The sequence below is a fragment of the Pseudorca crassidens genome, chromosome 18 (assembly GCF_039906515.1).
Source record: "Pseudorca crassidens isolate mPseCra1 chromosome 18, mPseCra1.hap1, whole genome shotgun sequence".
NCBI classification, from domain to species: Eukaryota; Metazoa; Chordata; class Mammalia; order Artiodactyla; family Delphinidae; genus Pseudorca; species Pseudorca crassidens.
The window spans coordinates 70981107-71008945 of record NC_090313.1 but is presented as its reverse complement, the minus strand read 5'-3'; the positions used below and the strand labels follow the sequence as shown (position 1 = coordinate 71008945).

Genomic DNA, 27839 nt, shown 5'->3' with positions numbered 1-27839 from the left:
TTCTAGATCAGTTGTATTTTCTTACCAAGTTTGATCATCTTTCCTTTTTGAAATGCTCATCTCCTTAGCCTGAAAAACACAATACCCTAGGACTTTTGGCCCTCCCTGTGGGTTCTTTTTTTTTTTCCTTCTCTTTTTAGTCCACCCTATTCACTCCCCACAGATGGAGATGAGGCTCAGCCTCTTGGTTTTTAGTTGTTTCTTTTCGAATGCCCTCATCTTATCCACTATCCTGGCATCAAAATTTCTCATCCAAATCTCCAGTCTGTAACTGCCTTCTGAGCTTCAAAGCTATAACTCCAATTATTTGCTTAATAACCTCGCTTACAAATTTGACTGACACTTCAAATTTAACATAGCACTGAATTCATCTTTTATCAAAAATTAATTACACCTCCTGATGTACTCAGGAATAAGAATGGTGGTGTTGTTTTCACTTTCAACTCAGCTCAAAACATTTAAACCATCATTTACTTTTCCCTCTCACTCACCGCCCCCATATGCAATCAGTCTTCTTTTGTATTGCCTCCCATCTTTTGCTTTTTTTTCTTTGCATTTTTTTTTTACTATGCTAGGCAGAAGCCTTCCTTAACTCATTATCCACTTTACTACAGTTGCTTTCAAAGTGATCTTCTAGGTTCTAGTATCTTCCCCTCAATTTACTGACAGAACAATTGACTGATGAACATTGCCCCTTTTTTAAAATAAGTTGAGGCATCTTTCTCTTTGCCCTTGTAGCTCCACTACTCAAAAACTTTCTGTGGCTCCTGAGTTGGGCTGACCACAAAGGCCTTTACAGTTTTGAAGTCAGCTCTTGGATTGTAAATCAATTTTATTTTTGTTTTGCCAGCAAATAAGCAGAACAAGGATACGAGCAGGTGGGAATGCTGCCTTGTTGCCTTCCTAGTTCTTCATGAAGGTACACCTGATATTTAGTGGCTCTGAAAACCTCTGTGGAATGAGGAACTTGCCAGGTCAGAGAAGCTCAGAGCCCTAGTGTCACTGCCTTTTCAATCTTTTGGGGCTTGTCAGAGGTGTACCAGGGAAAAGTGGGTATGTTGGCAGTTAAACTATTCCACAGTGACATAGCTTTGTGTGCTATTTCCTGTTGTAGCATCAGACCTATCTGAGGTTTTAGTAGAGTGGGCTTGGGCCATTGCCCACCAAAGTACATATATATGCAGGATGTCAAATATGGTATTGTCATGACCACTTTTTCCTGTACTCAGGGCAGACATTACTAATCAATCACAGCCTCTTTTGTAAGCCAGGATGTGGCTCCAGAATCCTCAACAAGGTGCTTCAGCCATCTCTTACTAATGGTTTCATTCATTCATTCCACAAATATGTGTGTAGCAACTACAATGTACAGGCATTATTCTAGGTGTTCCAGATATTGCAAAGAAAAAGCCAGGTGTCTGTTCTCATGAGGCTTACATTCTAGTTGAGGATAAAGGAAATAAGCAAACAGACAAGATAATCTGAGATAGTCATAAGCTCTATGAGAAAAATAAAACAGGAACCTGTAATTGAGAATGACTGGGGGTAACTATTTTGGATGGAGAGGTCAAAGAAGGCTGCTCTCAGAATGTGGCTTTTGGTCTAAGACCTGACTGAGGAGAAGCAGGTGGTTCTGTAAAGAGCACTCCGGAGAGGAGGAACAGCCTTGAGGTTGGGAGCCATTTTGGCTAGTTCCAAGGACAACCAGGAGGTGAGTGTGGCTGAAACAGAGTAAAGAGTGGGAGAGTGATATGAGAGGAAGGCAAGTGTTGTTGGTCTGTTTTTTTAACTGCTGCATTCTCAGTGCCTAAAATAGTGCTTGGCACAAAACAAATGTTTGTTTAATGAGTAAATGAAGGGAGAAGCTCCAATGTGATATAATGACAAAACCTATTAAAGACTCTTTATGGTCTGATCCCTACCTACTTTTTCAGTCCACAATTTCCTTGCACAAATAGACTTTTTTTTTTTTTTTTTTTTACCACAAATACACTGTGAACACTTTTTTCTTCCACATTTTGTTTCCCCATATCCTTGCCTCCCAGGCTCCTTGCAAGTTTTACTCTTTAAACCCCAGATATTGTCATGTCTTTTCTGTGAGACTTTTCCAGTCAACTCAAAATAGGGTAACTTTTGGGGCTTCCCTGGTGGCGCAGTGGTTGAGAGTCCGCCTGCCGATGCAGGGGACGCGGGCTCGTGCCCTGGTCCAGGAGGATCCTGCATACTGCAGAGCGGCTGGGCCCGTGAGCCATGGCCGCTGAGCCTGTGCGTCCGGAGCCTGTGCTCTGCAACGGGAGAGGCCACAACAGTGAGCGGCCCACGTGCTGCAAAAAAAAAAAAAAAAAAAAAATAGGGTAACTTCTTCTTCTGAATTCCTCTAATACCTGTCATAGGTGTCATTTGTTAACACTGAATGTAATAAATTAAACAACTTTATTATCAACTTTCTTCATCCTGTTTCTCCCAACCACTACTGTTTTTGAGGAAAGAGGCTGTCGCCTGTGTTTTGAAGTCTTGAGCTCCTCCTGGTTGCTTTGCCCATGGTGGTTGCTGAGAGAGATTGTGTCGATGATATCAGTATCTCCTCAGAGAAGCTAGTGTCTGTGACTGGTGAGTTGAGAGCATGTGGCGTTGATGTTCTGTTTGGGCCCACGTGAATCAGTGAACCCCCTTCTGCTCCCTTCGCAGGGGAGGGCTCCACTGGTCCCAGGAGCACCTGGGAGAAGGGACTGCATGAAGGATGATGGTCACCTTGATGACTACCTTTAGGTTGTTGAAAATCATCACCACGACAAAAGTCAGTAAGATCTCCACTAATCGGTCCTCTGTCAAAAAAAATCTCCTTTCCTTTGATGCATCAATAACTTCACCTTTATATTCAAAGCACAGCAAGTAATTAATCTCTTATATGTGGGAGAACAAAGCATTGAATGAAATCCACATTTTAGATGTTGGAAGGGGCCTGTGAAAGAACCAAAATAAAACTGAACGAATGCAAAGCAGCAGTAGCAATTATTCACACTTCAGGAATCCAGAATTTAATAACCATGAACAGAACCTTGATAGATAAACAGCAAGTTCTGGAAGTAAAGTTTAATTACCATGTAATTTTTATCATTGGGTTACATTATCACCTGGGGACATCCCTGCAAATGCTGAAAGCTATGATGTCCAACTGGAGATACATGTGCTTTATGTCCCCTTCAGAGAGAGAAGAACTTCAAATATGAAGTATTCAGTCACCTTGGTCCTTTTTAATCACTGCTCTAAAAGTCCCTCTCTCTATCTCTCTCACTCTCTTTTTTTTAAAACTGTTGGTTAAATAAAAGTAGCAATAAATACAATCTGCCCTGAGCAAATAGACCATACATCAATAAGTGAACACTTAGCATAAGCCATTTTCCATGAGACCCATGAAGCATTTCTAATTGAAACTTAACAAGCTACAAGAAGCAGACAGTCTAATCTGAAGCTCTAGAAGGGAAATGTGATCCTGCATGCAGACATAGAAGCTTTTTAATTTAGCTGGAAGAGAGTGTGACTGTGTGGTTGCGTGGTATAATTTTTTTAATACCTGGAGTGTCATTGTTTGTTATTTCACATTTATTGAAAAATGTAGATGCCACATGTAACAGAATAGCAATGTCTTGTTCCAGCCTGATGGCTTAATCTTACTAACCACATAATATATGCTAGCTGGAGGTGGGACTATTTAATAAAACACTGGAATAAATTTGTTGTGCTTACATTTTAAGGAAATTAATAAAAGTAACCTCATCTGCAAAATTTAAAACTTTATTGATTTTAAGTCTGTATGAAAGAGCAGTGCAGGGATGATCACTAGATGAGAATGGATGTATGGATCCTCTATGAGGATCTTAGTCATTGATCACAGGAGCAGGTGTGCCAGGATTGAGGCACATTGTACTGGAGAGAAAGGCAAAGATATTAGCAGGATCTTACATTTGTCTGGGTTTCCATGTTTGAGTCCTCTGTGTGCACATTTTTTCATTTGAGTGTAACAAGCCTCTAAGGTGGCAGGGCGGACACGGCCATCTCCATTTTATACAATAGAATGGAAAAGGATCCTAAGACTTGGAGAGACTTTCCCACCCAAGATCACAAAGGTGGAGCCCAGACCATCCACTCCCCAGTTAGTCACAGATCAGATATACACACACTTAAATGGACACAGTGTCTCCACAATTTCTATCAAAAGGGCTCTTTGGTAACCGGAAAGACGTCATGACTATTTTGTCGTAGAGGGTGCTTGGGCCAAACCCCTCCTTCCTTTTCCGTTCACTGATCAGGGACCCAGAGTCCTCCCATTCCAGCCCAGCTGCGTGCAAGGTCTGCACAGATAAATTACTTGCCAAGCCAGAGCTGAAAGCTAAAACATGTGATTATTCAAAAAACAGATGCAAAGGATAATAGAGGTTAATGACAGCTAGTCAAAGTACAAACCTTGGTGTTTCTCTGTCTCTTTTGGAAGAACAATCACAACTGTCATTCATCAAGTAATTCTGCACTATTGAATTAAAGAACAAGTACTGGTTTTGAAATGGTTAAAAGATAACAGTAAGAGGGAGAGGAAAGCAAAGTTCCAACTCATCCCATACATCTCCTTTGGCTTCCTCGAAGGCGTCCTGGACTGGGGCCTGCGGGACCCGCCATTCAGGTTGCGCGCGTCCGGGGGCTCTTCACGGGAGCATCTTCCTTAAACACTTCAAGGGGAAGTCCGCCTCAAGTCCCTCTCTCCCAACATTCCAAGTTCCGACCTAGCTCTCCCCACCCTGCCCCCCAGTACAATTTCGGCCAATTCCTAATCGCCTCTAGTAATGTCAGTTACTCTTCTCGGCCTCAGAGTGGGAGAGAAGAGAAAGCAGGTGCTTCCCGGCGGGCGGACCCCGCGAGGGCATGCAAAGTTCCCGCGCCGAACTCAGGAAAGTTGGGTGACCGCCTTCCTTCCTCCACGCTCCCCGGCTCTGCGGCTTCTTCCAGGAGCGCGCGTGGATGCCGAATAAAAGGCGGCGCGGAGGGCACTCATGTCGCAGAAACATACCCAGCTGCCTCTGGGAGCAGAGAACAGGTGCATTTTCTCCGACGTCCGGGAGCGGCGCCCGTTGCACCTTGCCCCCGATCGCGCCCCTCGCGCGGACTCCCGCTCGCCCTTTGCGCCCCCGCCCCCCCCAATTCGGGGCGGGGAGAGGCGCGGGGCCACGTGTAATTATTGCCGGCGGGGCCAGCCGGGGAAGCGGGGGTGGGCGCGCCGGCGGGGGGCGGGCGGCGCGGCGCTGGCATAAAGGGGCGCTGCGCGGCGCCCCGGCGTCCGGCTCCCGCGCAACATGCCCGCCCACGTCCCACCGTGCCGCCCGCGTCTGCGGACGCCACCGCTGCTGCTGCTGCTGTTGGCCCTGGGCGGCCTCCGCCTGCGCGCCGAGCCCGGCGACGGCGCGCAGACCTGGGCCCGCTTCGCGCGCCCTCCGGCCCCGGGTGCCGCGGGGCTCTTCCACGACACCTTCCCCGACGGCTTCCACTGGGCCGTGGGCAGCGCCGCCTACCAGACGGAGGGCGGCTGGCGGCAGCACGGCAAGGGTGCGTCCATCTGGGACACGTTCACCCACCGCCCTCCGGCGCCTCCAGGCGACGCCCCGGTAGCCGGCCTGCCGTCGGGCGCCCCGTCGCTGTCCCCGCCCGCCACCGGGGACGTGGCCAGCGACGGCTACAACAATGTCTTTCGCGACACGGAGGGGCTGCGGGAGCTCGGGGTCACCCACTACCGCTTCTCCATCTCGTGGGCGCGGGTGTTCCCCAATGGCAGCGCCGGCGCCCCCAACCGGGAGGGGCTGCGCTACTACCGGCGTCTGCTGGAGCGGCTGCGGGAGCTGGGCGTGCAGCCCGTGGTCACCCTGTACCACTGGGACCTGCCCCAGCGCCTGCAGGACGCCTATGGCGGCTGGGCCAACCGCGCCCTAGCGGACCACTTCAGGGATTACGCCGAGCTCTGCTTCCGCCACTTCGGCGGCCAGGTCAAGTACTGGATCACCATCGACAACCCCTACGTGGTGGCCTGGCACGGCTACGCCACCGGGCGCCTGGCCCCCGGCGTCCAGGGCAGCCCGCGGCTCGGGTACCTGGTGGCGCACAACCTCCTTCTGGTGAGTTCGAGGGGCCAGGCGGAGGGCCACGCCGGGGAGAGGGCCACTGGAGACGTGAACCTCCGGTTAGATGAGGCTCCATTTGAGCACATCTGTGAGGTTAGCTGGGATTCACACCCGGGGAGGAGGCGGGGGGGGGGGGGCCGGGGGGCGCTGAGCATCTTGGACTTCCCTGGAAAGCGTGGAGTTGGGAATGGGAGGGAAGCCCCCGCCGTGGGAGTGCCTGTGATTGCCCTTTTGGGCCCATCGTCAAAAAGAAATTGGAATTAGTTTCTCCTGTGAGAAAAGGGAGCTCCTTTCTCTGAGGTTAGAGGAATTCCTAGAGGTAAGATAGGGAGGAGTACGAGCAGCCACGGGGAGCATGAGAAAAGAAACAAGTTTGTTCGGAAGCCACGCAGATAGCGTTACTCTCTACTAGAATTTGTGGAGATGTCGAGAGTTCAGTGTTAATCCAATAAGATCTGTCTTGCTTGTAGCACAAGTTCACGCTGCAGCAAATTTGAAGGTATTAAAATCGCATCTACTGCAGAGCAGAGTTCAAACTGTCTTTGGATGTTCTTTCTGTGGCAAGATTGAACACTACATCCACCAGCCTTACTTAATCAGCAGGGGTATAATGACCCCTCATAAAATCTTAAAGCTAGCCATAAAAGACAGAAACCACTACAGGGTGGTACAGATTGGGTCCTACAACAACTGTATTCGCACAATGCTCTCTCCAATAGGAAGGATTCCTCAGGGATGAGATTATTAGCCTGACACAATTGATTTTAACACCCTTGTGCAAAAGGCTTAATAAAATTTGACAGCAGGAAGAATGAATGTGCCATGATAAAGTTGTTCCCCAAATAATTCTTTCTCCTTTTTCTCCTTTACTTAGTATTGAAGGTTAGGTCTCATCGATTTGAGGGTTCATTTGTAATCTCAGTTATTGGTACACTTTGTACAGAATTTTGTATCATGAGAGAATAATTTATGGATATGAGCAAACATTTTAATAAAACTGTTTACATGTGTAACTTTTGGCACCACATTTTGGTGACTTGTGGGCCTACTGGAAGACCTATTTTTCTTTAAACATCTTTATTGGAGTAGAATTGCTTTACAGTGGTGTGTTAGTTGCTACTGTATAACAAAGTGAATCAGCTCTATGTATACATATATCCCCATATCCCCTCCCTCTTGCGTCTCCCTCCCACCCTCCCTATACCACCCCTCTAGGTGGTCGCAAAGCACTGAGCTGATCTCCCTGTGCTATGCAGCTGCTTCCCATTAGCTAGCTATTATACATTTGGTAGTGTGTATATGTCCATGCCACTCTCTCACTTCGTCCCAGTTTACCCTTCCCCCTCCCCATGTCCTCAAGTCCATTTCTACGTCTGTGTCTTTATTCCTGTCTTGCCCCTAGGTTCTTCAGAACTTTTTTTTAAAGATGGAAGACCTATTTTTAAATTTAGAATTAAACCACATATTTTGAACAAAGTCAAGATGAAGACCACTTCTACACACTTTAATTGAAGCCATAGATAATTGAGGCAGAACAGTATTGGGTTATTGAGTTGACTTAACTGCTGGAGCTGCTGGTAATGTTGTAATAATGGCTAATTAGATTGTATGTCAGCTCCACAAAACCTGTTTGGTACCACAGGTCATAAAAGAATGTTGGCTTTGTTTGACAAAAAATTTTTGATTTTAGTGATTCCATATTGATACATATTTTTCATTAAGATACTTTAGAGCAGTGGTAATAAACTTTTTCAGTCTGTCAATCCTTTTAAGGAATCAGAAGACCCTAAATAGCACCTGTTCATGGTTGGTGATAGAAAAACTATGGGAAAAACTGGCCGTCTTTTAAAGAAAACGTAAGGAAATTTCAGTTTGTACCAGTTTGTACCAGAAACAAGAGATATGTGGACCAGCTGAAGGACGTAATAGACCATTCCTGCAAAATTACTACTTTAGATTTAAATCACATGAGTTCTATTTTCAGAATGCATGTAATAAACTCTGTGTAAATACAAAAGTTATCAATTGTTATAGCCACTTACATGATCAGTTCATACATAAGATAAGGAACTGGGGCTGTAGGAGCTTTCTGGTACTCTGGTATTTTATTTTATTTTGATTCTAAGCTACTGATTTTTTTTTTTTTTGGAGTACAGTTGCTTTACAATATTATTAGTTAGTTAGTTTCTACTATACAGCAAAGTGAATCAGCTATACATATACATATATCCCCTCTTTTTTGGATTTCCTTCTCATTTAGGTCACTGCAGAGCACTGAGTAGAGTTCCCTGTGTTATACTGTAGGTTCTCTTTAGTTATCTATTTTATACATAGTATCAATAGTGTATATATGTCAATCCCGATCTCCCAACTCATCCTACCACCACCCCCTCCCCCTTGGTATCCATATGTTTGTCCTCTATGTCTGTGTCTCTATTTCTGCTTTGTAAATAAGATCTATACCATTTTTTTCAAATTCCACATATATTACTCTGGTATTCTAAATAGTCAACATGCTTTTGGTTCTTGTGCCCACTCTTGGCCTTTTGATTAACTTCCCAGTTATATTTTTGTATCCTTACACAAAAACTTGCCAAACACTAACCATCTTTCCCAGAAATGCAGTGGACTTTGTGTTCATAAGAAATTAGTAACAGGGGGACAGTTGGTTTTGCTGATGCTACAAACATAATTACAGTTGCTGTAAAATATTAATTTTGCTTTCAAATTTCTTTGGTTTGGAATTTAGTCATTCTTGTATCTTATGAAGAAATAAGTTGTCATGATCAAAAATGGTATCTTTCGTTGTTTCATATTGAGATATTTTCATTCTGATTTCAATACTCTTTCTTGGTGTGTGTGTTAGGGGGAGGGGGGAGGGAAGTTTTGATCTTAGTTGAAAAGATAAATTATATTCCCCAGATTTTGGTAATGGAACGTTTTGGTAATAGAACATTTCAGCTAGGGCTTAGATATTACTGGCAGGGGTCACTGGACCCCTAGCTTATTCATCTGCGTTTGGGGATGTAATACTTGTGAAGGATAAATCTGGCCAACACCCCTCCCCTGCCCCATTCTCTGCTTCCACTAATTTACAGGTGGACTAAGGAGACCCCCCTGGGGAGACTGGAAATTTGGACACTGCCCCCCCCCCCCCCGCCCTACCCCGGAGGACAGGAGGCAGGCCAGACATACTGCAGGATGAATAATGAGGTGGGGAGGCTTTGCTCAGAATGGAGTCTTCGTGGTTTTTTGCGGGTTTCTGGTGCTGAGGTAAACCTTAATAAAAATAGCCTCTGTGTGTGTATGTGTGAGAGAGAGACAGAGACAGACTGACAGCCAGAACTGAAAGGAGGATTTCTCTGCAGAGCCCTAGGAATCCAGACTGCTTTGCTCAGAGTATAACCCAGGAAGAAGACACACCTCCTCTCTGACTTGAAGAGGGACTGCTCTGCCTTCATGGCTCTTGAAAGATGGTTCTTGATGGCCCCAGAAAAACTAGTGTTAAGGCCTGTGGTTGGGAGTCCAGCTCCAGCGGTGCCTCTGAGTCTTTGTTCTGCCCGTGGGTTTCTGACCGAGTTGAAGATAAACATGGGCCTCCCAGGGAGTCTTGCAAATGTCTGTAAAGGGAACCTGTGGGAAAAGACAACTTGTTTCACTTAAGGAGGTGGGGCTGGGAGATGTTACTTTGGGCATTTCGTATAGTGCAGACCTGACTGGTATTGAACATCAGTGCTCCTGTCTCAGCTGATCTATCCACAGCATCTGTCCAGCCACTATTCTCTTTCTTGCTACACTTCCTCAGCTTGGCTTCCAGAACCCAACTGCCTCTCCCTTCTCCTCTCAGCTCACTGGCGATTCGTTCCCAGTTCCCTTTGCTTTTTCCTCTTCATCCTGCCTCTAAATACTGGAGTGCCTTGTGCTCCCTCCTGGGACCTCTTCTTAGATTCGCTCCAAGCGAACTCTTTGAATACTCTATGTCCTGATGACTCCAAATTTTGAGTCTCCAGCCAGAACTTCTGATCTGAGCTCCAGACTTGGAGCACTTGGAGTGCCTTCTCCACTCTGATGTCAAATAGGCATGTCACATTTAACATCCAAAAACAAATTCCTGTTTTCCCCATCTCCATTATGGCAGCTTTGCTCTTTCAGTTGGCTGGGCCCCAAACCTTAACTTCTTCCTTTCTCTTACATGTTATATTCAATCCATCAACCAATCCTATAGCTCTACCTACCTTCAAAATGTATACAGAATCAAAGCACTTCTCCTTTTATCTATAGCTACAGGTCCAAGCCCCTATCAGATTCTGCCTGCATCACTGGAATAGCCTCCTAGCTGATGTCCTTGCTTCTGCACTTGCCCCTTGCAGTTTGCCATGATGGATATTCTCAAGGATATCATTATGTATGAACAAGACAAAGTCCCTCATTTATTAAAATCCCACTTCTTCTTCGAGAACCAGCTCACATGCTCCCTTTGGCTCCACACTCGAATGCCATCTCTTTCTCCTATGGAATCCCACAATGCTTCACTCTGATGCCTCCTACCATACTTCTCCTTTTATTTAATCATTTGCTTCCTTTCACTAGCCGGGTAATTCCTTAAGTGAGGAAACCAGGTTCACTTCATCTATCCTAAAATGCCATCTTGCCCTTGGTAGGTGCTCAGTAAGTGGCTTCTGGCTGTTTAACAGCCTGACTCTGCCTTCATAAACTGATGCTCCTAGGATCTGCTCTCTTTGTCAGTCTTTCTAGCCATGTTCTTATGGGACAGGGGGTACTAAATTCTAATCAGATAGTAAGATCAGTAAATATAATGGGGCAGAATCTGATATTTTTCAGTAAAAATATAAGGTTCATCATTAAATGTATGACTCCATTGTAAAAATTTCCAAACAACTGAAAACTATCTATAGTCACTATGCAACACTATAAAAAAGTTTTCAGAATGGGAGGTGGGGAAATTCTCCTGGCTGGCTTTAGGAGCATTTATTGGAAGTGGCTTGAGTTTTCATTCCCCAAGTAATAGCGGAGGCAATTTATCTACTAGATACATGTTTAAATTATACATGCTATGTACTTTTGTGAAGCACTTTACCAATTTTCCTCTCATTAAAATGTTTTTGGTACATTGCTGGAATAATCAACTGGGTTGAACGTTAATGTATTTTATAGACTACTGAATTCAATGGTGTGTTTAATCAGAAATGGTTAAAATATCTCCTGAAGAGCTTGACTCACTCTTCTTTGAATATCTGATTGAACAGTGTTTTTTGAAGGTCACAGTCAAGTCCAAGAAAAAAATTTACAAATAGGAAAAGAACTAATAAAATAATTTCAAAATCATAACAATGTTTTACAATGTCAGTTATTTCGAGTTGAAGAAAAGAGGGAAAATACAGACTACTAAGCATTCAAATAATGCCAATATACATTTCTTAAGTGCAAAATGAATGAATGCACAACTGTATTACCTGAATGTGTAGTTAGTCATGAATTTGGCACACAGAAGTCCTCTGAGTTATCTTAATTTTTCAAACAATATGATTGCTCCAAGCCAGAATTTTAAAATTAATTTGTACAAAAAGTGCTTTTCTTTCAACGAATGTTATCTTTTTAAGGCATAAAGGAAATTTTAGGTGTAGGAAGAGAATAAAGTACAAAATAAAATTGGGAGGACAAGAAATAAAGAGTGGGTAAGTAAGAATACATACTGTTACTGAATCCTTCAAGATCCACATCTTCTCAGGAAACTGCAAAGTGATACTTGTAATCTGTACTTAAACAGACAGAGCATATAAAAGGTAGATTATGCTTATCTTGATACATTCTGGGTACAAAGATAATCTAAAGGATCAGTATAGCTCTTCTCCCTTCCACCTTGGGATAAACTCTTATTTATCCTTCAAAGACTTGACTCAAACACTCCCATTTTGCGATAACAGGCAGGGAGGATCATTTACTCATTTGCGACTCCTTGAGGTCAGAGACTGCATATCATATTTCTTTTTAAATTTTTAGTGCTTATCTCAGTCCTTGGAGCAGAGGAAATATTCGATACAATTTTTAATGAATGAATAAATATAGATGTAAAATAATTTTACTTCAATATGTCCTTTTTTTCTTTCTTCTAAATTGAACACCTACAGTCTGTTTTCTCACCCAGTATCTGGGAAGGAGTTTTAAAAAGTGAGGAAGAACAGGGGAAAAAATTTCTGCCCAGATAAGTATGTAACCTTTGCACATTTACAAGGCAAAAAATATCCCCATTTTCATCCCGTGGACAGGGGAGGAGGGGAACAGGGGAAGGGGGAGAATGTGACCTTGTGAGTGCCTGACCTGGAAGCTGCATCATCTCTTCCACTCACCTCCCATTGGCAGGACTCAGTCACGTGGTGTAAGGAGCGTGGGAATTACTGCAGCTGCGTAGCCATGTGCTTAGCGAATCAGGTGGGAACACGTCATTAAGGACAAGCATTCAGCTCTCCGACACCGTCCACCTCTCAAATATATTGTGAAAATTAAAACAAAATCAGGTATGTCGACATGTTCTGAAAAACGTAAAGAGCTCTACAAAGGTGAGGTATGAATTTTTATTGTCAATAATAATAAAAGCAAGAGTGCTTGAGAAGTGATTCTCTTGAGCTGTTTAGGTGAAAGGAATTAGACAAACGCTTTAGAAATTGTTGCCTCACTTAACTTCTTCATTCAGTGGGATAGAGTCTTTGCAATTATTTCAACAGCATTTGACTAAAGATTTTAAAATGAGTTTGGAGATAATTTATTTTACATAAAACGTATTACCAAGTACCTTTTCTTGATGTTTAAAGGAAATATACTAAAATTTATGACTGATATAATTTGATATATTGACTTAAAGGTAAATATTTAGTGAACTTGCATGGCCCCAGTCTGGATAGATTTTTTTTATTAATAACATTATTGTTTGAAGTATGGATGTCAGAACATCATCCATGAACCAGTATCATTTATAGTTTGATAAAATACTCAAAATAAACTGAAACCAGTACTATACATTAAGTTTAAATATAATGGTGAGAAGATATTATTTGCATGTCTATAAGTGCACTACTATTTGATAATTAGAATGTTAGAATTAGAAGGCACCAGGGAAATCCCAGGTCAGATTTCTTCTCAGGACCAACTCCTTGCAGTGGCCCTGGGGTCCTCTAGCTTCTGCTCGACTATTTGCGGCAAGAGGAACCCAGCTCCTCTCAAGTTGCCCACTCGATTTTATCTTTTATATTGATTGGAAACCTGCCTCTGTATGGGACTCACCCGCGGTTGTCTCTGCCTCCCTAAATCTCAAAGAATAAAACAAACTGCTTTTTGACGAGACAGCTTTTCAAAGATCTGAAAAGGCCACTATGTTCTTCCTAAGTATTTTCTACTTTATTCACACTCATGGCTGCTCCTCCGAGAAGAATTAGAGGGAGCTGGCATTTAGTCAGGGCTCCTTCTTGGGAGACTGCGGTGGGGCAGACAGGAATGTGGTTGAATTCTGAGAAAGCAAATGTGGCTGTTGAGAGGGCTCTTTATCTTCTGACACTTGAGGAAACGGTGGGGAGGGAGAGGGAAGAGTTGACCTTTCTATCTCCCCAGAGGTGGGTCTTTGAGGAACAGAGCAGAACAGGGATGTCTGTGGGAGCTGCCTGTGTCCATCGCCCTTACCAAGGGGCTGCAGACGGTGGAGATGACTGAGGACACCCAAAGTAGGAAGGGCGTTCTGGCTCCGCGTTCTGGGAACCAGCTGTGCAGCGGGGCCAGGTGCAGCAATGCGCAGTTCACGTCATAGGATCAGCGCGTGGAGGGGCCGAAGCTCAGGTGGGAGAGGAGGGGAAGGGCACGGAGCAGGAGAAGTGAGCCCAGACTCTTTGAAGGCTTCTCTTAAGATTTGATGTGCAGACCAAATTTCAGCTGCCCCAGATGTTCAGGGCACATTTCTTATTCTGGACACCGAATCCTGTCCCTGCCGTCCAAGACTGCATTCGCGGTTTTGGCTGTTACCTCCCTGCGGACTCGGATTAGTTTGTGGTCAGCGAAAACCTCTCAGGCTTTTAAATTTTTCCCCATGTGAATTGCTGTTAAGCCAGACTTCCCTTGTCATCTCCTTTTGTCACTTATTTTTGAACTTTTAATCGTATTAAATTTCATCCTCAATGTGTAAAGGTGAGAGGAGGATTACCACAGATGGTGGATGCTTCTTAAAAATTGGAAATAACCTAAATATACTAGGGTGATCTGTTAAAGGAATAGCAGTGCACAGGTATAGTGGAATAAATAGTATTCGGCCATTATAAAGTTAATGTACGGTGATTAAAAAGTTGCACATGGTATGTTATTAAGAGAAAAATGCCATATGATATATTATGCTTCTTATATATCTCTGTTGTGTGAATAAGTGTGAATAAGTAGAGAGCACTCTATAGCTCTTTAGCTGTGCTGAGCTCTCTTCAGCCACTGTCCTTTCCCCCAGCTTCTTTCGTGACATGCCCAAGCCTAGATTTGATATTCCTGCTTTCTGCTCCCATAAAATCCTGTACTGCCCTTCTAATAATACTTCACACATTTTATTGAAATTATTTGTTTGTCTTTCCCCAAAGACCTCAGCTTTGAGATGCTAGGAGTCATGTTTATCTTGCTTTCCATTTATATCCAGAGCATGAATGAAAGAGTGCACTGGCTCCCCCCGCCCCCTCCCCCCCAAATGTGAAAGGGAAAAAGAAAAATGTTAACAGTGGGTTATTTCTGGATAGTGCGATTATGGGTAATTTTTTCTTTCTGATTATCTGGATTTTCTAATTGTTCTATAAGCAAAATGTAATACTTTTGTGATGGAGAAATCGTAAGTGGTGTTTCTGGGAAAAGATGGCTGAGTGAATTTACCCATCTAATTTATTTTCCCTCTTGAAACCCCATTAAACTTTAGTAAAGAAACAGTTAAAGCAAAGAAGAGGGGGCAGCAAGGGGAGGGAAGGAGCAAAGGAGGGAAGGGTGAGGGAGAAAGACCCACAGTGATGGAGAGAGCAGAATAGTAACAGAAATTTGGAAGCTGAGAAGCAGGTGGGAGAGTATTCCTGACTCAGCGGATCTGAGCAAGCTGACTGCTGAATTGGCTGTGGGAGAAACCAAGAACTAATCCTACGATTGCAGAATCTTCCAGAGGCTCAGAGAATAGCAAGAGCAGGTACTATGGAACTGGAGGTGAAGGGAGTGGGTGCTTAAAATGAGAAGAATTGGTTGAAAGCTGTGTAAGAAACAACTAGGTTTCTGGGTCTCTTCCCCCAATCCCGCCTGTTGGGCATATGCTGCTTCTCCACTCAAGGAGAAAACTCGAAGTGAACTTTCTGGAGAGTATAAAATGGAAAGTGTCTGGACTGAGGGACATCAGGCACAACTGAGGGCATGAGCACCACACTGAAAATAAGGACTAAGTGAACATATGCGACAAGTTTGAGACACCCACCCCTTCCCCAGACCCCTCCTCCACCCCGCTCCCAGCTCTCCTCGCCCACCAGGCTCTTGGAATGTTGGCTGTGTGACTTCTACTCTCCAGGGAGGGACTGGAAGTGTCTTCCCCAGGGAGTCTGATGAGCTCATGCGGAAAGACCTAAGATGCTGATCCTAAAGGTTCCACAACAAATGGCAGAGACAGATCACTCCACAGTGAAGCTCAAAATCAACATGCCCCACCCACATGCTCAGACCTTCCAGTCAGGGTTTTTGTTTCTCGTTCTTAAACACGAGTAGACAATCAAGAATCAACAGGATCCGAGGAAAGCCTCTAACTTGAAAGATTGAGACCCACCTAAATAAAGAGGGGAAAAAACTCAACTTTCTGGGGCAAAAACTTGGAGGAAACTGAGAATATATAAGGAGGAAAAAAAGCTAAAAAGAAAAACAGAAGACTCAGTCAAAAGATATTACAAACTTCTAGTTATAAAATAAGTCATGGGATGTAATGTACAGCATGGTGATTATAGTTAATACTGTATTTTGTGTTTGAAATTTGCTAAGGGAGTAGATCTTAAAAGTTCTCACAAGAAAAAAAAAATTGTAACTATGTGTGGTGATGAATGTTAACTAGACAGGTTGTTTCACCCGAGTGAAGTGGGCAAGTAGGAGAAGTTGTGGCCCTGGGTGAGCATGTGCCCCAAGTAATTCTCTGTCAGGAGGAATGAGGTATGGTCCTGCCAGATTCTCTGATTTTAAAAGAAGCTAGAAACTCAGAATTTTGAGTGAAATTTCCTGAATTTTAAAGACTATCTCAAAAAAAAAAAATTTAAGCCTGACAAAGGCCAAACAAATCTGTATGGATTTTGAGTTTATAACCCCCGACCTATAGCATCTGGCTCATCTGAAGCCCTGACAGGAGCGTGACTCCACACCCTCCAGTGTGCCTCATCCATCACTATCTCCCTGAGGCTCTAGACGGGGGCTGTGGCCTCCCACTGAAGTGGTGAAATTTCCCCAAATTGAATGGTTGCATATGTTGAAGAATGTGGATTTTTGAGCGTGTTCAGATTGGGTAGTGCCAGGGATTAGATCCTGCAATATTAAATAAATAATGGATATTCACTTAAACTTATTTTATTCGATGACATCAGTAGGTCTTTGTCAGATCATTAGACAATCTACTTAATCGCAAAGAATACTCACACCCTACCATATTCCCAGGCCTGAGACTGGAGGCTTGCTTTCTGGAGTAATTGAAAGACAGGGGAGTGGAACTTTGGGGCTACATAGAGCAAAGACAGGAGTGAGACACGGGGATGAACACAGTGGCTCAACTGGAATTGGACCTACAAACTTTCCATCACCTCCCAGCAGCCTGATCACTCTAAGCAGATAGCATCTGTCTCTCCTGGTAGGGGAAGGGAGGGTATTCGGTGCCTTTGAACGGCACCAAAGTAAGGATCTCACCCACTGACATTGGGGGCTGGTCCCCTAATGAAGTGACTGACTTCCTGGCAAATGAGCATAGCTTGCTGCCTATAAAGTGTCCCCATGCCTATAATTTTGACTAGATTTTAAACACTTTTCTCTTAAATATGAATGGACAGCCAAGCATCAAAAGGTATTTGAGGAAAAGTGTCCACCATGAAACAGGGAGAATAAAATAAATACACAGAAAAGCAAACCATGAAAAACACATTATGCAGGAAATTAAATACACACAAACTGAAAAAGGAACAAATCAGAGAATATTTAAAAATTCTTGAACATCAACGTGACTGTTGAAATAAGATGTTTAGTAAAAAGATTGAAAGATATAGGAAAAGAAGTGCCCCGAAAGTAGTACAAAATGACAAAGAAATGGAAATATTAAAGAAAGGGGAAAAAGATTTAAAAGATGAAACATAAAAGTCCAACATCAAACTAATAAGAATTCAGAAAGACAATAAGGAAATGGAGAGCAGGAAATTATTAAAGAAAGAATATAAGAAAATCCTTCAGAACTGAGGAACACAAGCCTTTAGCTTTAAAGATCCTTCTGAATTCCTAGCACAATGAATGCACAGTTATGTAGGGATTTAGAAAGCTTACCTTCTGATATGGTACTGGCACAAAAACAGAAATATAGATCAATGGAACAGGCCAGAAAGCCCAGAGATAAACCCACACACATACGGTCACCTTATCTTTGGTAAAGGAGGAAAGAATATACAATGGAGAAAAGGCAGCCTCTTCAATAAGTGGTGCTGGAAAAAATGGAAAAAATGGACAGCTACATGTAAAACAATGAAATTAGAACACTCCCTAACACCATACACAAAACTAAACTCAAAATGCATTAAAGACCTAAATGTAAGCAAGATCCTTTTTGACCCACCTCCTAGAGAAATGGAAATAAAAACAAGAATAAACAAATGGGACCTAATGAAACTTAAAAAAGCTTTTGCACAGACCATAAAGAAGACGAAAAGACAGCCCTCAGAATGGGAGAAAATATTTGCCAACAAAGCAACTGACAAAGGATTAATCTCCAAAATACACAAGCAACTCATGCAGCTCAATATCAAAAAAAAAACCAATCCAAAAATGGGCAGAAGACCTAAATAGACATTTCTCCAGAGAAGATATACAGATGGCCAACAAACACGTGAAAGGATGCTCAACATCACTAATCATTAGAGAAATGCAAATCAAAGCTACAATGAGGTATCACCTCACACCGGTCAGAATGGACATTATCAGAAAATCTACAAGCAATAAATGCAGGAGAGGGTGTGGAGAAAATGGAACATTCTTGCACTGTTGGTGGAAATGTAAATTGATACAGTCACTATGGAGGACAGTATGGAGGTTCCTTAAAAAACTAAAAATAGAACTATCATACAACCCAGCAATCCCACTACCGGGCATATACCCTGAGAAAACCATAATTCAAAAAGAGTCATGTACCACAATGTTCATTTTAGTTCTATTTACAATATCCAGGCCATGGAATCAACCTAAGTGTCCATCGACAGATGAATGGATAAAGAAGATGTGGCACATATATACAATGGAATATTACTCAGCCATAAAAAGAAATTGAGTTATTTGTAGTGAGGTGGATGGATATAGAGACTATCATACAGAGTGAAGTAAGTCAGAAAAACAAATACCGTATATTAACACATATACATAGAATCTAAAAAAAAAAAAAGCTTCTGATGAACCTAGGGGCAGAAGAGGAATAAAGACACAGACGTAGAGAATGGACTTGAGGACACGGGGAGCAGGAAGGCTAAGCTGGGACAAAGTGAGAGAGTGGCATGGACATATATACACTACCAAATGTAAAATAGCTAGTGGGAAGCAGCCGCATAGCACAGGGAGATCAGCTCGGTGCTTTGTGACCACCTAGAGGGATGGGATAGGGAGGGTGGGAAGGAGATGCAAGAGGGAAGGGGTATGGGTATAGATGTATACATATAGCTGATTCACTTTGTTATACAGCAGAAACTAACACACCATTGTAAAGCAATTATACTCTAATAAAGATGTTAAAAAAAAAATAAATCCTACCTTCTGTGTAATCTTTCCTAAGAAGCTAATGGAAGGCATGCACCAACGAAATTACAGAGTAAATAAACGGGGAGAAAACAGATGTAGAAAAGTATAGCTATAATCCATAAGAAATAAAGAAAAATTCTAGGACGAGAGCAGTTCTAGACAGCATCTCGTCCAGATGGAACCAGGAGGATGGAAGAATCTAGCAGAGAAGGGAGAGCTCTAAGTAAAAAAGTAGACTCAATAGAATAGAGGGTAGTGAATATGATGGAGAATCACGAAAACATTAAAACACGTAGGAAGTATTACACAAGTTTAATAGTGAGGTGATGATTTATTCAAGGGAAAATGAAAAGCTGTACAAAAAAAGAAATATTATAGTGTCCTATTTGGCTCTCCAGTGAACAATATTTATATGAGAACCTCGATGCGACTATTGGTTAATGATTTGAATAAGAACAGACATTTGGGAGAATGAGGCAAGAAAATTGAGGGGTGTGAGAGAGCTAACTCTTCATTATGTTGAATTATTAAATGTTGGAAGAAGCATATTATTTAGAAATATGGTAGTAATTACTGGAAGAAACAGCTAAAAGTTAACTATAGTTGTCTGCAGGGAGCAGAAGTGGGAGTCTGAGAAGGCCTGGGGAAGATGCTTACTGTTTTTCATAAGCCTTTGATTTTAAACTACATTAATGAGTTTATTTAATTAAAAATAATTTTGAAAAAGCCTGTACCACTGAATAATGCTTTAAAGTTTCTGAAATGCTTTTGTGTATTTTGGGGGGCCGGTAAAATAGTTGAGAGGCTCAGATTTTAGGGATCTAAACTGCCAAGGGATCAAACTGGGATCAGAACCCAGGTTTTCCATCCATCTTACCACTGGGCGTATACCCTGAGAAAACCATAATTCAAAAAGATATATGCACCCCAATGTTCATTGCAGCACTATTTGCAATAGCCAGGACATGGAAGCAACCTAAGTGTCCATCGACAGATGAATAGATAAAGAAGATGTGGTACATATATATACAAAGGAATATTACTCAGCCATAAAAAGAAATGAAATTGAGTTATTTGTAGTGAGGTGGATAGACCTAGAGACTGTCATACAGAGTGAAGTAAGTCAGAAAGAGAAAAACCAATATTGTATATTAACACATATATGGGGAATGTAGAAAAATAGTGCAGATGAACGTATTTCCAGGGCAGGAATGGACGTAGATGTAGAGAATGGACATGTGGACACAGCGGGGGAAGGGCAGGGTGGGATGAATTGGGAGATTGGGACTGACATACATACACTACTATGTATAAAATAGATAACTAATGAGAACATGCTGTATAGCACAGGGAACTCTACTCAGTGCTCTGTGGTGACCTAAATGGGAAGGAAATCCAAAAAAGGGGATATATGTATACGTATAGCTGATTCACTTCGCTGTACAGCAGAAACTAACACAACATTGTAAAGCAACTCTATTCCAATTAAAAAAAAAAAGAGCCCAGCTTTTCTGAACCCCTGGTTGCAGTGCTCACTGCCTTACTGCATGCTGTCTCCAGCCCACAGTTTTCATTTGTGTGTGTGCTGGTGAATGTCTAGACCAAGGGTAGGTTCCCTCCTTGTCACATCGGTGCTCAGAAATGGAGGTGTCACGAGTGTACCTGGGTTGTGATCTCTGCATATTCCCGCATAATAACTTGCCCGTTGTGTAAATATTTGCTTGGTGGAGTAATGATTCCATGATAACTCAAATAATAGTCATGAAAAAGGCACATTTCAATTCAGAGCTCTCATTTTTTTTCTTCTACATGATTCTCATTTCTGAAAAATTAAAGAAACCAAACAATCTTTCATGAGGAGTTACAGCAGAAACCGTGTGTGGATGTTTCCTGGTGTTTATTGCTACTCTGTGAGAAATAAGATGGGGGAACGAAAACCGCGTCATTCACAATTTGATTAAAAAGCTTTTCTTCTTTTTTTTCTTTTCCTTTCATGTTTAAGCCTTGCAGTTTTGAATTTTCCCTTTCTTCATAAAGGAAGACAGGTCAAGCAGCTATGATTCCAGTTCCCCATTCTGGAAACACCCTCACAGCTGTTTAATACATTTGGCCTCAACTCAACCCCCTGTCCCCTCACTCACTGCCTTTCAGCCACAGGAAGGGCTTGCTGTTGTGCCTTGGGGCCCTTTTTTCTGGTTCTTCTCTCTGCCTGGAATGTTCTCCCCACCCCACTGTACCCCCAGATCCACAGCTCCCTCACCTCCTTTAAGCCTATGCTCAAAAGACACGTTCTCAAATGAGGCACATCCTGAACACCCCATTTAAAATGCTTCTCCCAGCACCCCAGACTTAGTGGGAGTAGAGGAACCCCTTCCTGGCTCAAGAAGCACTTGAGCCTGGAGAAGAGAGGAGTTCACCGAGTTCATAGGTACTGCAGATGAAATGTGTGAACACGACTTTCTTGGGTTTGGTTTTTAGCTTCAGAATAGAAGACCCTAGAAGAGCAATTAAAAAACCAAACAAAAACAAACACACAGCCTCTGGCATAGTAGTGGCTATTGAAAAGGCAGCCTTCGATTCCTTATGCAACCCCCAGACAGAAGCTCATTCTTTGGATTTAGTAGTTGCTCAACACTGCAGGGCCAAGAGGCTTATGCGTGTTAATTAACACCCTTGATGAACATTTGTAAATGAGTCCCACCAAAGCCCAAGCTGACCAGCTTTTTTTGTGATAAAGAATAATCTTCAGGGATTATTTAAGATCACAAAAGGAGACTAAGGAAAAATGTTCCTAGACTTGGAAATGGGGCAGAAGGATTACTGACGTCCTTCTGAGCAGCGTGCCTGGGTTAATCCTATTCTCTGATTCTGACTCTCTGTGGGTGCAGAAGGGAGTGTGTCTTTTTTAGATTCGTTGTTTACTGTGGATCAGGGTATTTTAAGTTCTATAAGGGTAGATGTTAATGGAAATGATTCTTGCCTAATAGGAGCACATACGGATTTTGTCCTACGGAGATGGAAAATGAAAAGATTAAAACTACGGCATATTCAATGAAAGGAAAATAAAGACTCCTGTGAGTGCTACCAAAAGCAATGGCATCTCCTCTCCTTGGCACCCAGGGCTCCCTTATTTTGTTCCCTTATTTTCACACCACTTACCATCTTTTAACATGCTTTTTAGTTCACGTTTGTTATGTTTGTTGTTTTTTTCTTCTCTCCTCCTGCTGAGATGGAAGTTCCATGAGGGCAGAGGTTTTTGTCTGACTTGTTCACTATTGGATCCCTAAGCGCCAGAACTGGGCCAAGCCTATAGTAGGTGCTCAATAAATACTTGCAGAATGAAAATAGCCCTTAACATCGATCACTGACTTTCAAACTTTTCTGACCTTGACCCTGACAGTAAGAAAGGCATCTTATGTGTTGACACATATACAACAGAAGTCTCACAAAACAATACTTACCCTTATGACATGTGGTGCACTCTGAATAGAATTAGTTCTATTTTATTTCCATTTTCAAATTTCTGTGGCTATACGTAACTCGATTTCACAGCTAGAATCTGTGGTGTGAAAAACTTTGACTTAAGACCATGTAGAAACTGCTACCACATAAGGCAAATGGGAAAAGGGGGGGGGGGAAGAGGGGCAAGCAGATTACTTTCTATTATAGGCTATTCCATAAAACATATTTCCTATTCCTGTAATCTTATCCTGTCTGACAACGTAGAAGACCTCACACATCCACATGTCACTTTTCCTTTACGCGAAAAGTGTTCTCTCTTGCAAGGGAAATTGAGTTATTTCCAAAGCAAAGAGCTATGAATGAGCCTGGGAACTGAGAAATGATCTTAAAGTCTCAGAGAGAGTCAGTTGGTTGGCATGTGCTATTGATAAGTCAAAGCAGGAGAATTAGGTGAGGAGGCAGAAGTAAACATTTAGAAAGTAAAGGTGACTGTTATGGAAGAAAAACACTTTTCTCAATTTTGTTGAAGTCAGAGAGTAGCCGTTTCATGAGGGTATTACAGAATTACTTTGGCAATTATAGTGATAGATGTTTACTGAAAAGAGCCTGGTTGACTGATGAAACTTAGGGTGCTTTGGCTGATCTTGGGAATACATCCTTTATCTGAGTCCTTTATCTTCTTGTCGCTTTTTCTCATCTAGCCTGATGTCTCCCTCCATGTTCCTTTCTCAGCTCTTATTTTGTTGCTATTAGAAAAACAGGTGCAAAAACCAGGAATTGGAACCCCTCTGTGTCTCCGATAACGTTGTGATTAATGGACCAGATGGATTCTGGTCACAAGCCAGATATTTTGTTAACAACCTAGCATCAATGATTTGGAAGGATTTTCATAGCAGCATGATTTAGTATTAAATAGAATGATTTAACTGATGTTGATTAGTCCTGTACAGATAAATTAATGAGGCAAGAAACCTAATCTCTGATTTATTGATGTATTTACCAAGAGTGAGTTATGAAATAATTTTTACTTCATTTGAAGGAACTTTTTATTCATAAATGAATGAGTAAGGCCTTTTATGTAACCTACTTTGGAAAAATCCAGACAAATTGATCATAAGTAACAAAACTCCAAAACTACACCATGATTTTAAAAAAATCTACCTTGATCTGTATCTTACCTAGCTGTAAAAGCATTCCTTTGAGTGAGTTCTTATAGAATCTCAAACTTGGTTATATGTGTATTAGGAATTCTATATTTGCAAATGACCAACCCCAACTAAAACTAGGTTAAAGAGGAAAAGGGACTTTATTAGAAGGACACTGGGGTGGGTCACAGAATTGGCGAAGAGCTCCAATGACTTTGGGAACAGGACTTGCAAATCACCATTCCCTTTGAGGAGGGCAGTCTTTCTCTCTCACTACACACATGCGCATGTGAGGGCGCTTTCCAGTAATCATCACCTTTGTCCAGGACCTTAATCATAACTACATTTTGGCAGTAGCGTTCCAACTTGCAGCATCCAGTTGTTCACATTTTAATCCATTCTGCAAGAGATGATTTTGATTGTATGATTTTGATCCTCATTGTCTCAGAAGTTTATGCTCACCTGTTATGATCTGTTCTATCAAATCCAAATAATTTTGCATTCAAAAGTTTTCATATTCTGGTCCCACACTTTCTATTGTAAACTTATATGCCAAAAGCCACAAAGTTTTAAACGCTTTCTCTAATTAGGCTAGTATCATTATTTTTCACAACACTGAATACATTCTTAAGCCTGTGCCTTTAATCATAATTTCCATGCTTAGATACTCCACTGCCCTCCCCAGGCACCAGCCACATTCCACTATGAGGATATTTTAAATGCTTGTTACCCCTATACCACTCACCCCTAATGTGGCCCAGGCTAGAAAAGAGATCCTAGTTGTTTGGCTTAATACATGGATCTTAGAGTTTTGGGGTGAATTCCAGATGATCTGATGAACTACAACTTGGTCAAAAACATTTTGATGGAGAATAATGTAATGAACTGGATCATTTGGTCAAAAATAAATCTCAGTTACTAGACTTTCTGTATTAATAATTTTGTTTTTCTGTGAATCTTTTAAGCATTCCTAACTTTTTTTCCCCCAGAAATTATGAGGCTAAAATGTAAGAAACTGTTCTTCCATGTTTGTGAAATTTTGGAGCAACTGAAATGTGTGACAATAGGAGATTAGTAAATCAATAAGTAATTGTTGGATGGTGTGAGATAGAATTAGCTGGAATAATCCAAGTCATCCATCTTTGTGCAAAACATGAAAACATAGCTAAACAAGCAGGACAGACATCATCAGTTTAGAAAATAATCTAGTAAATAATTTGCAGCAGAAAATTCCCCAAACTTGAAAATTTCAGTTACTTTTATTATTTATTTTATTTTTCTTATTAGAAAAGCAATGCATGCATGCTTAACATAAAAGTTAGAAAATCAGAATAGCAGAACAGCATTAAAAAATGGCCATAGTCCCACTCAATAGAGATGACAACAATTATCCCCTTGGTACAAATTCTTCAAAATCCTGTCTTATGTATATTTATTTTATAGATGTGCATATGATTCCATAAATTAGGTAATACTGCTTATGATTTGACTGTAGCTAACTATAATTTATTAAAGTGATTGATTTGTAGCCAACGATTAATGTGTTCCATTTAACCCCTAATTTGTGAGTTATTTCAACTAATCCCCATTGTTGGCCTTTTAGATTTGTTTCAAGTAATCTAAGAACTATGACTGGCACATAGTAGCCACTCAATAAATGTTTGACTAAAAGAATAAGTAAATGAATAATCTCATGTTGTTGGATGTTCAGATTGTTTCAAGTCAACTCTGTTGTTGATGGAGAGTGTACAGTCTTGATGAAGAGCTGCCAGTTTATGAAGAAGCATGACATCTACCCCAGCTGTATTTGTGCAGAGGGCAATGGGAAAGGGATGTCTACTGTGTCTGGGGAGCCAAACAAGCCTTCACAGGGGAGATGAGAGTGGAGGTGAATTTGGAAGGAGAGAGAATTTTTCAGAGAATAACTGGGGAAAATAGCAGTAAGAGGAAGCAGGATTAATTAGGGACTCCTTCTTGGAAGAGGCAAGTGTAAACAGAAGGCAGGGAGGGATAGAGATGATAGAGGAAAAGTAGAATGTCATTACAGAGTTGATAGGTTGTCATCCAAGGTACGTACAGGCTTGGGTGAGGGGTAATAAGAAGTTGACCTGACAGTAGCAAAAGAGCAGGGTTGGGGAGCGATGAGATATACATTGATAGGAAATTGTTAATTTGTGGGAGGCTGTAAGGCTTGGTGATCGAGCTAGAAATTCTACTTATTTAATTGGCTAAGAAGTACAAAATAAAGTCAAGCAAGCCCAGCTGCTGCCTAAGTCCATGATTTTTCTGACTGGGTATCAGCGAGGGTGGACATAAGGCCCTGGGCATAGGTTGGGGCCTGGGTGATAGAGGCAGGTCCCAGGCAACTTTTGAGGAACTGCACACAGAGATTACTGGTTATTTTTGTAGATAAAAGTCATAGGGGCCTATTTTTTTGAAATTATTTATGTGCTCTATTAGGTGGTTGTTCTGGGGGAGGATGCTTGAAATTCTTTCTGAAGGAACTTTAGTTTACAATCCATGGGGCTGTGCTGATAGAAATAAGAGGAATAATTCGGCCTACAGTCATGAAATTTAGGCTAGTTGGTGTACTTCTGTAACAGCCCAGGGCAGCAGTGACTTTTAAGAAAGTCCCTAGATGTGTAATCATGATACTATTCTTGAACTTGTGGTAAGAGGATGCCAAAGGGGAAAAAAACTTTCCAGTGCTCTCTGAAATTTATCTAGTCCTTCGACCTTTCTCAGAAGAGTGCACCTTTATTTTACAACTAAAACAACATCTTGAGGGCTCTTTTTGGGGAGGGAGTAGACACAAATTAGCCATTTGAATGTTATTCTGTTTATGGGCTGCATTTCAGTTCTTTTACCATTGGTCTCAGTCCATTTAATTAAGATTATTTGTAGGATTAAATTAATCCTTTAAGAATTATTCCATTTCAAGTTTTTTAAAAATCTAAAGAATGATTTAAAAAAAAGTGACCCATTCACTATCACCTCTGAAATACATTTGAATGTTTAGTACCGTCCATGTCTTTTCCAACTTCAGACTCAGTTACCCAGCTGCCAACCAGGCATCTTCATTGGGATGTCAAACCCATGACCTAAACAGAACTTGATCGCTTCTCTTCCCCAGTCCCTTATTTTTTGCTTTCTCTGTTGTCCTTGATTCTTCCCCTCACAAGTCATATGTAACATCCAATTCATCAGCAAGTTCTACTGATTCCACCTTCAATGATAGCCTAAATCTGGCCCCTTCTCACTATCTCCTTTGGTCCAAACCAACCTCATCTTTTGCCTGGACCATTGCAACAGCTCCCTAACTGGTCTTCTTGCTCCCATCTTGCCCTCCTAGAGTCTGTTCACCACACAACAGCCAGTCATCTTTTAAAAATCATAAATCAAGTGACATTACCACCACACTTGAATAATAGACATAAATGGCCAGTCACAATTCTAAGTGCTTTCCATATATTAACTTATTCAATCGTCATAAAGATGTGAACATAAGGTGCTATTGTTATCCCTGTTTTCCAGATGAGGAAACAGAGGCACAGAGAGTTAGATTATGTGTCCAAAGTCACACAGCTAATAAGAGTACAGATTTAGAACAGTCTGAGTGACTGTTGTGGTTTTAGTTTGTATTTCCCTATTGATATTGGTGTTGAGCACCTTTCCATGTGCTTATTGAGCATTGGTGTGGATGCTCTAGTGAAATGTCTGTTCAAAGTTTTTGTTCATGGTGGGGAGGGGGGTGGTTTCTTTTTTATTATCGATTGGTAGGAATAGTGTATTTACTTGGATATAACTCTTTTGTCATTTACATATTTTTAATATTTCCCCTCAGTGTTTTGTCTTTTCTTTTTGTTAACTTTTGATGAGCAGATTTCAATCTTGATGATATCCAGTTTATCAATTTTTTTCTTTTATGATTAATGCTTTCTGTGTTCTAAGAAATCTTTTCCTACTCCAAAATCAAGAGACTATGTTTTGTTCCACAAGCTTTATAGTTTTAGCTTTTACATTTGGATCTATGAGTTATCTCATA

General features: G+C 41.7%; 1 protein-coding gene across 1 annotated transcript in view; it reads left to right on the top strand.

Moving 5' to 3' along the window:
• Positions 1 to 5146: 5146 nt before the first annotated feature.
• KL (klotho) overlaps positions 5147 to 27839 on the top strand; it is a 38740-nt gene continuing 16047 nt past the window's right edge. Inside the window, exon 1 of the mRNA XM_067713437.1 lies at positions 5147 to 6158. Within this exon, the coding sequence (XP_067569538.1) occupies positions 5346 to 6158 (813 nt within the window). The 5' untranslated portion in view covers positions 5147 to 5345. The remainder of the gene's footprint in view (positions 6159 to 27839) is intronic.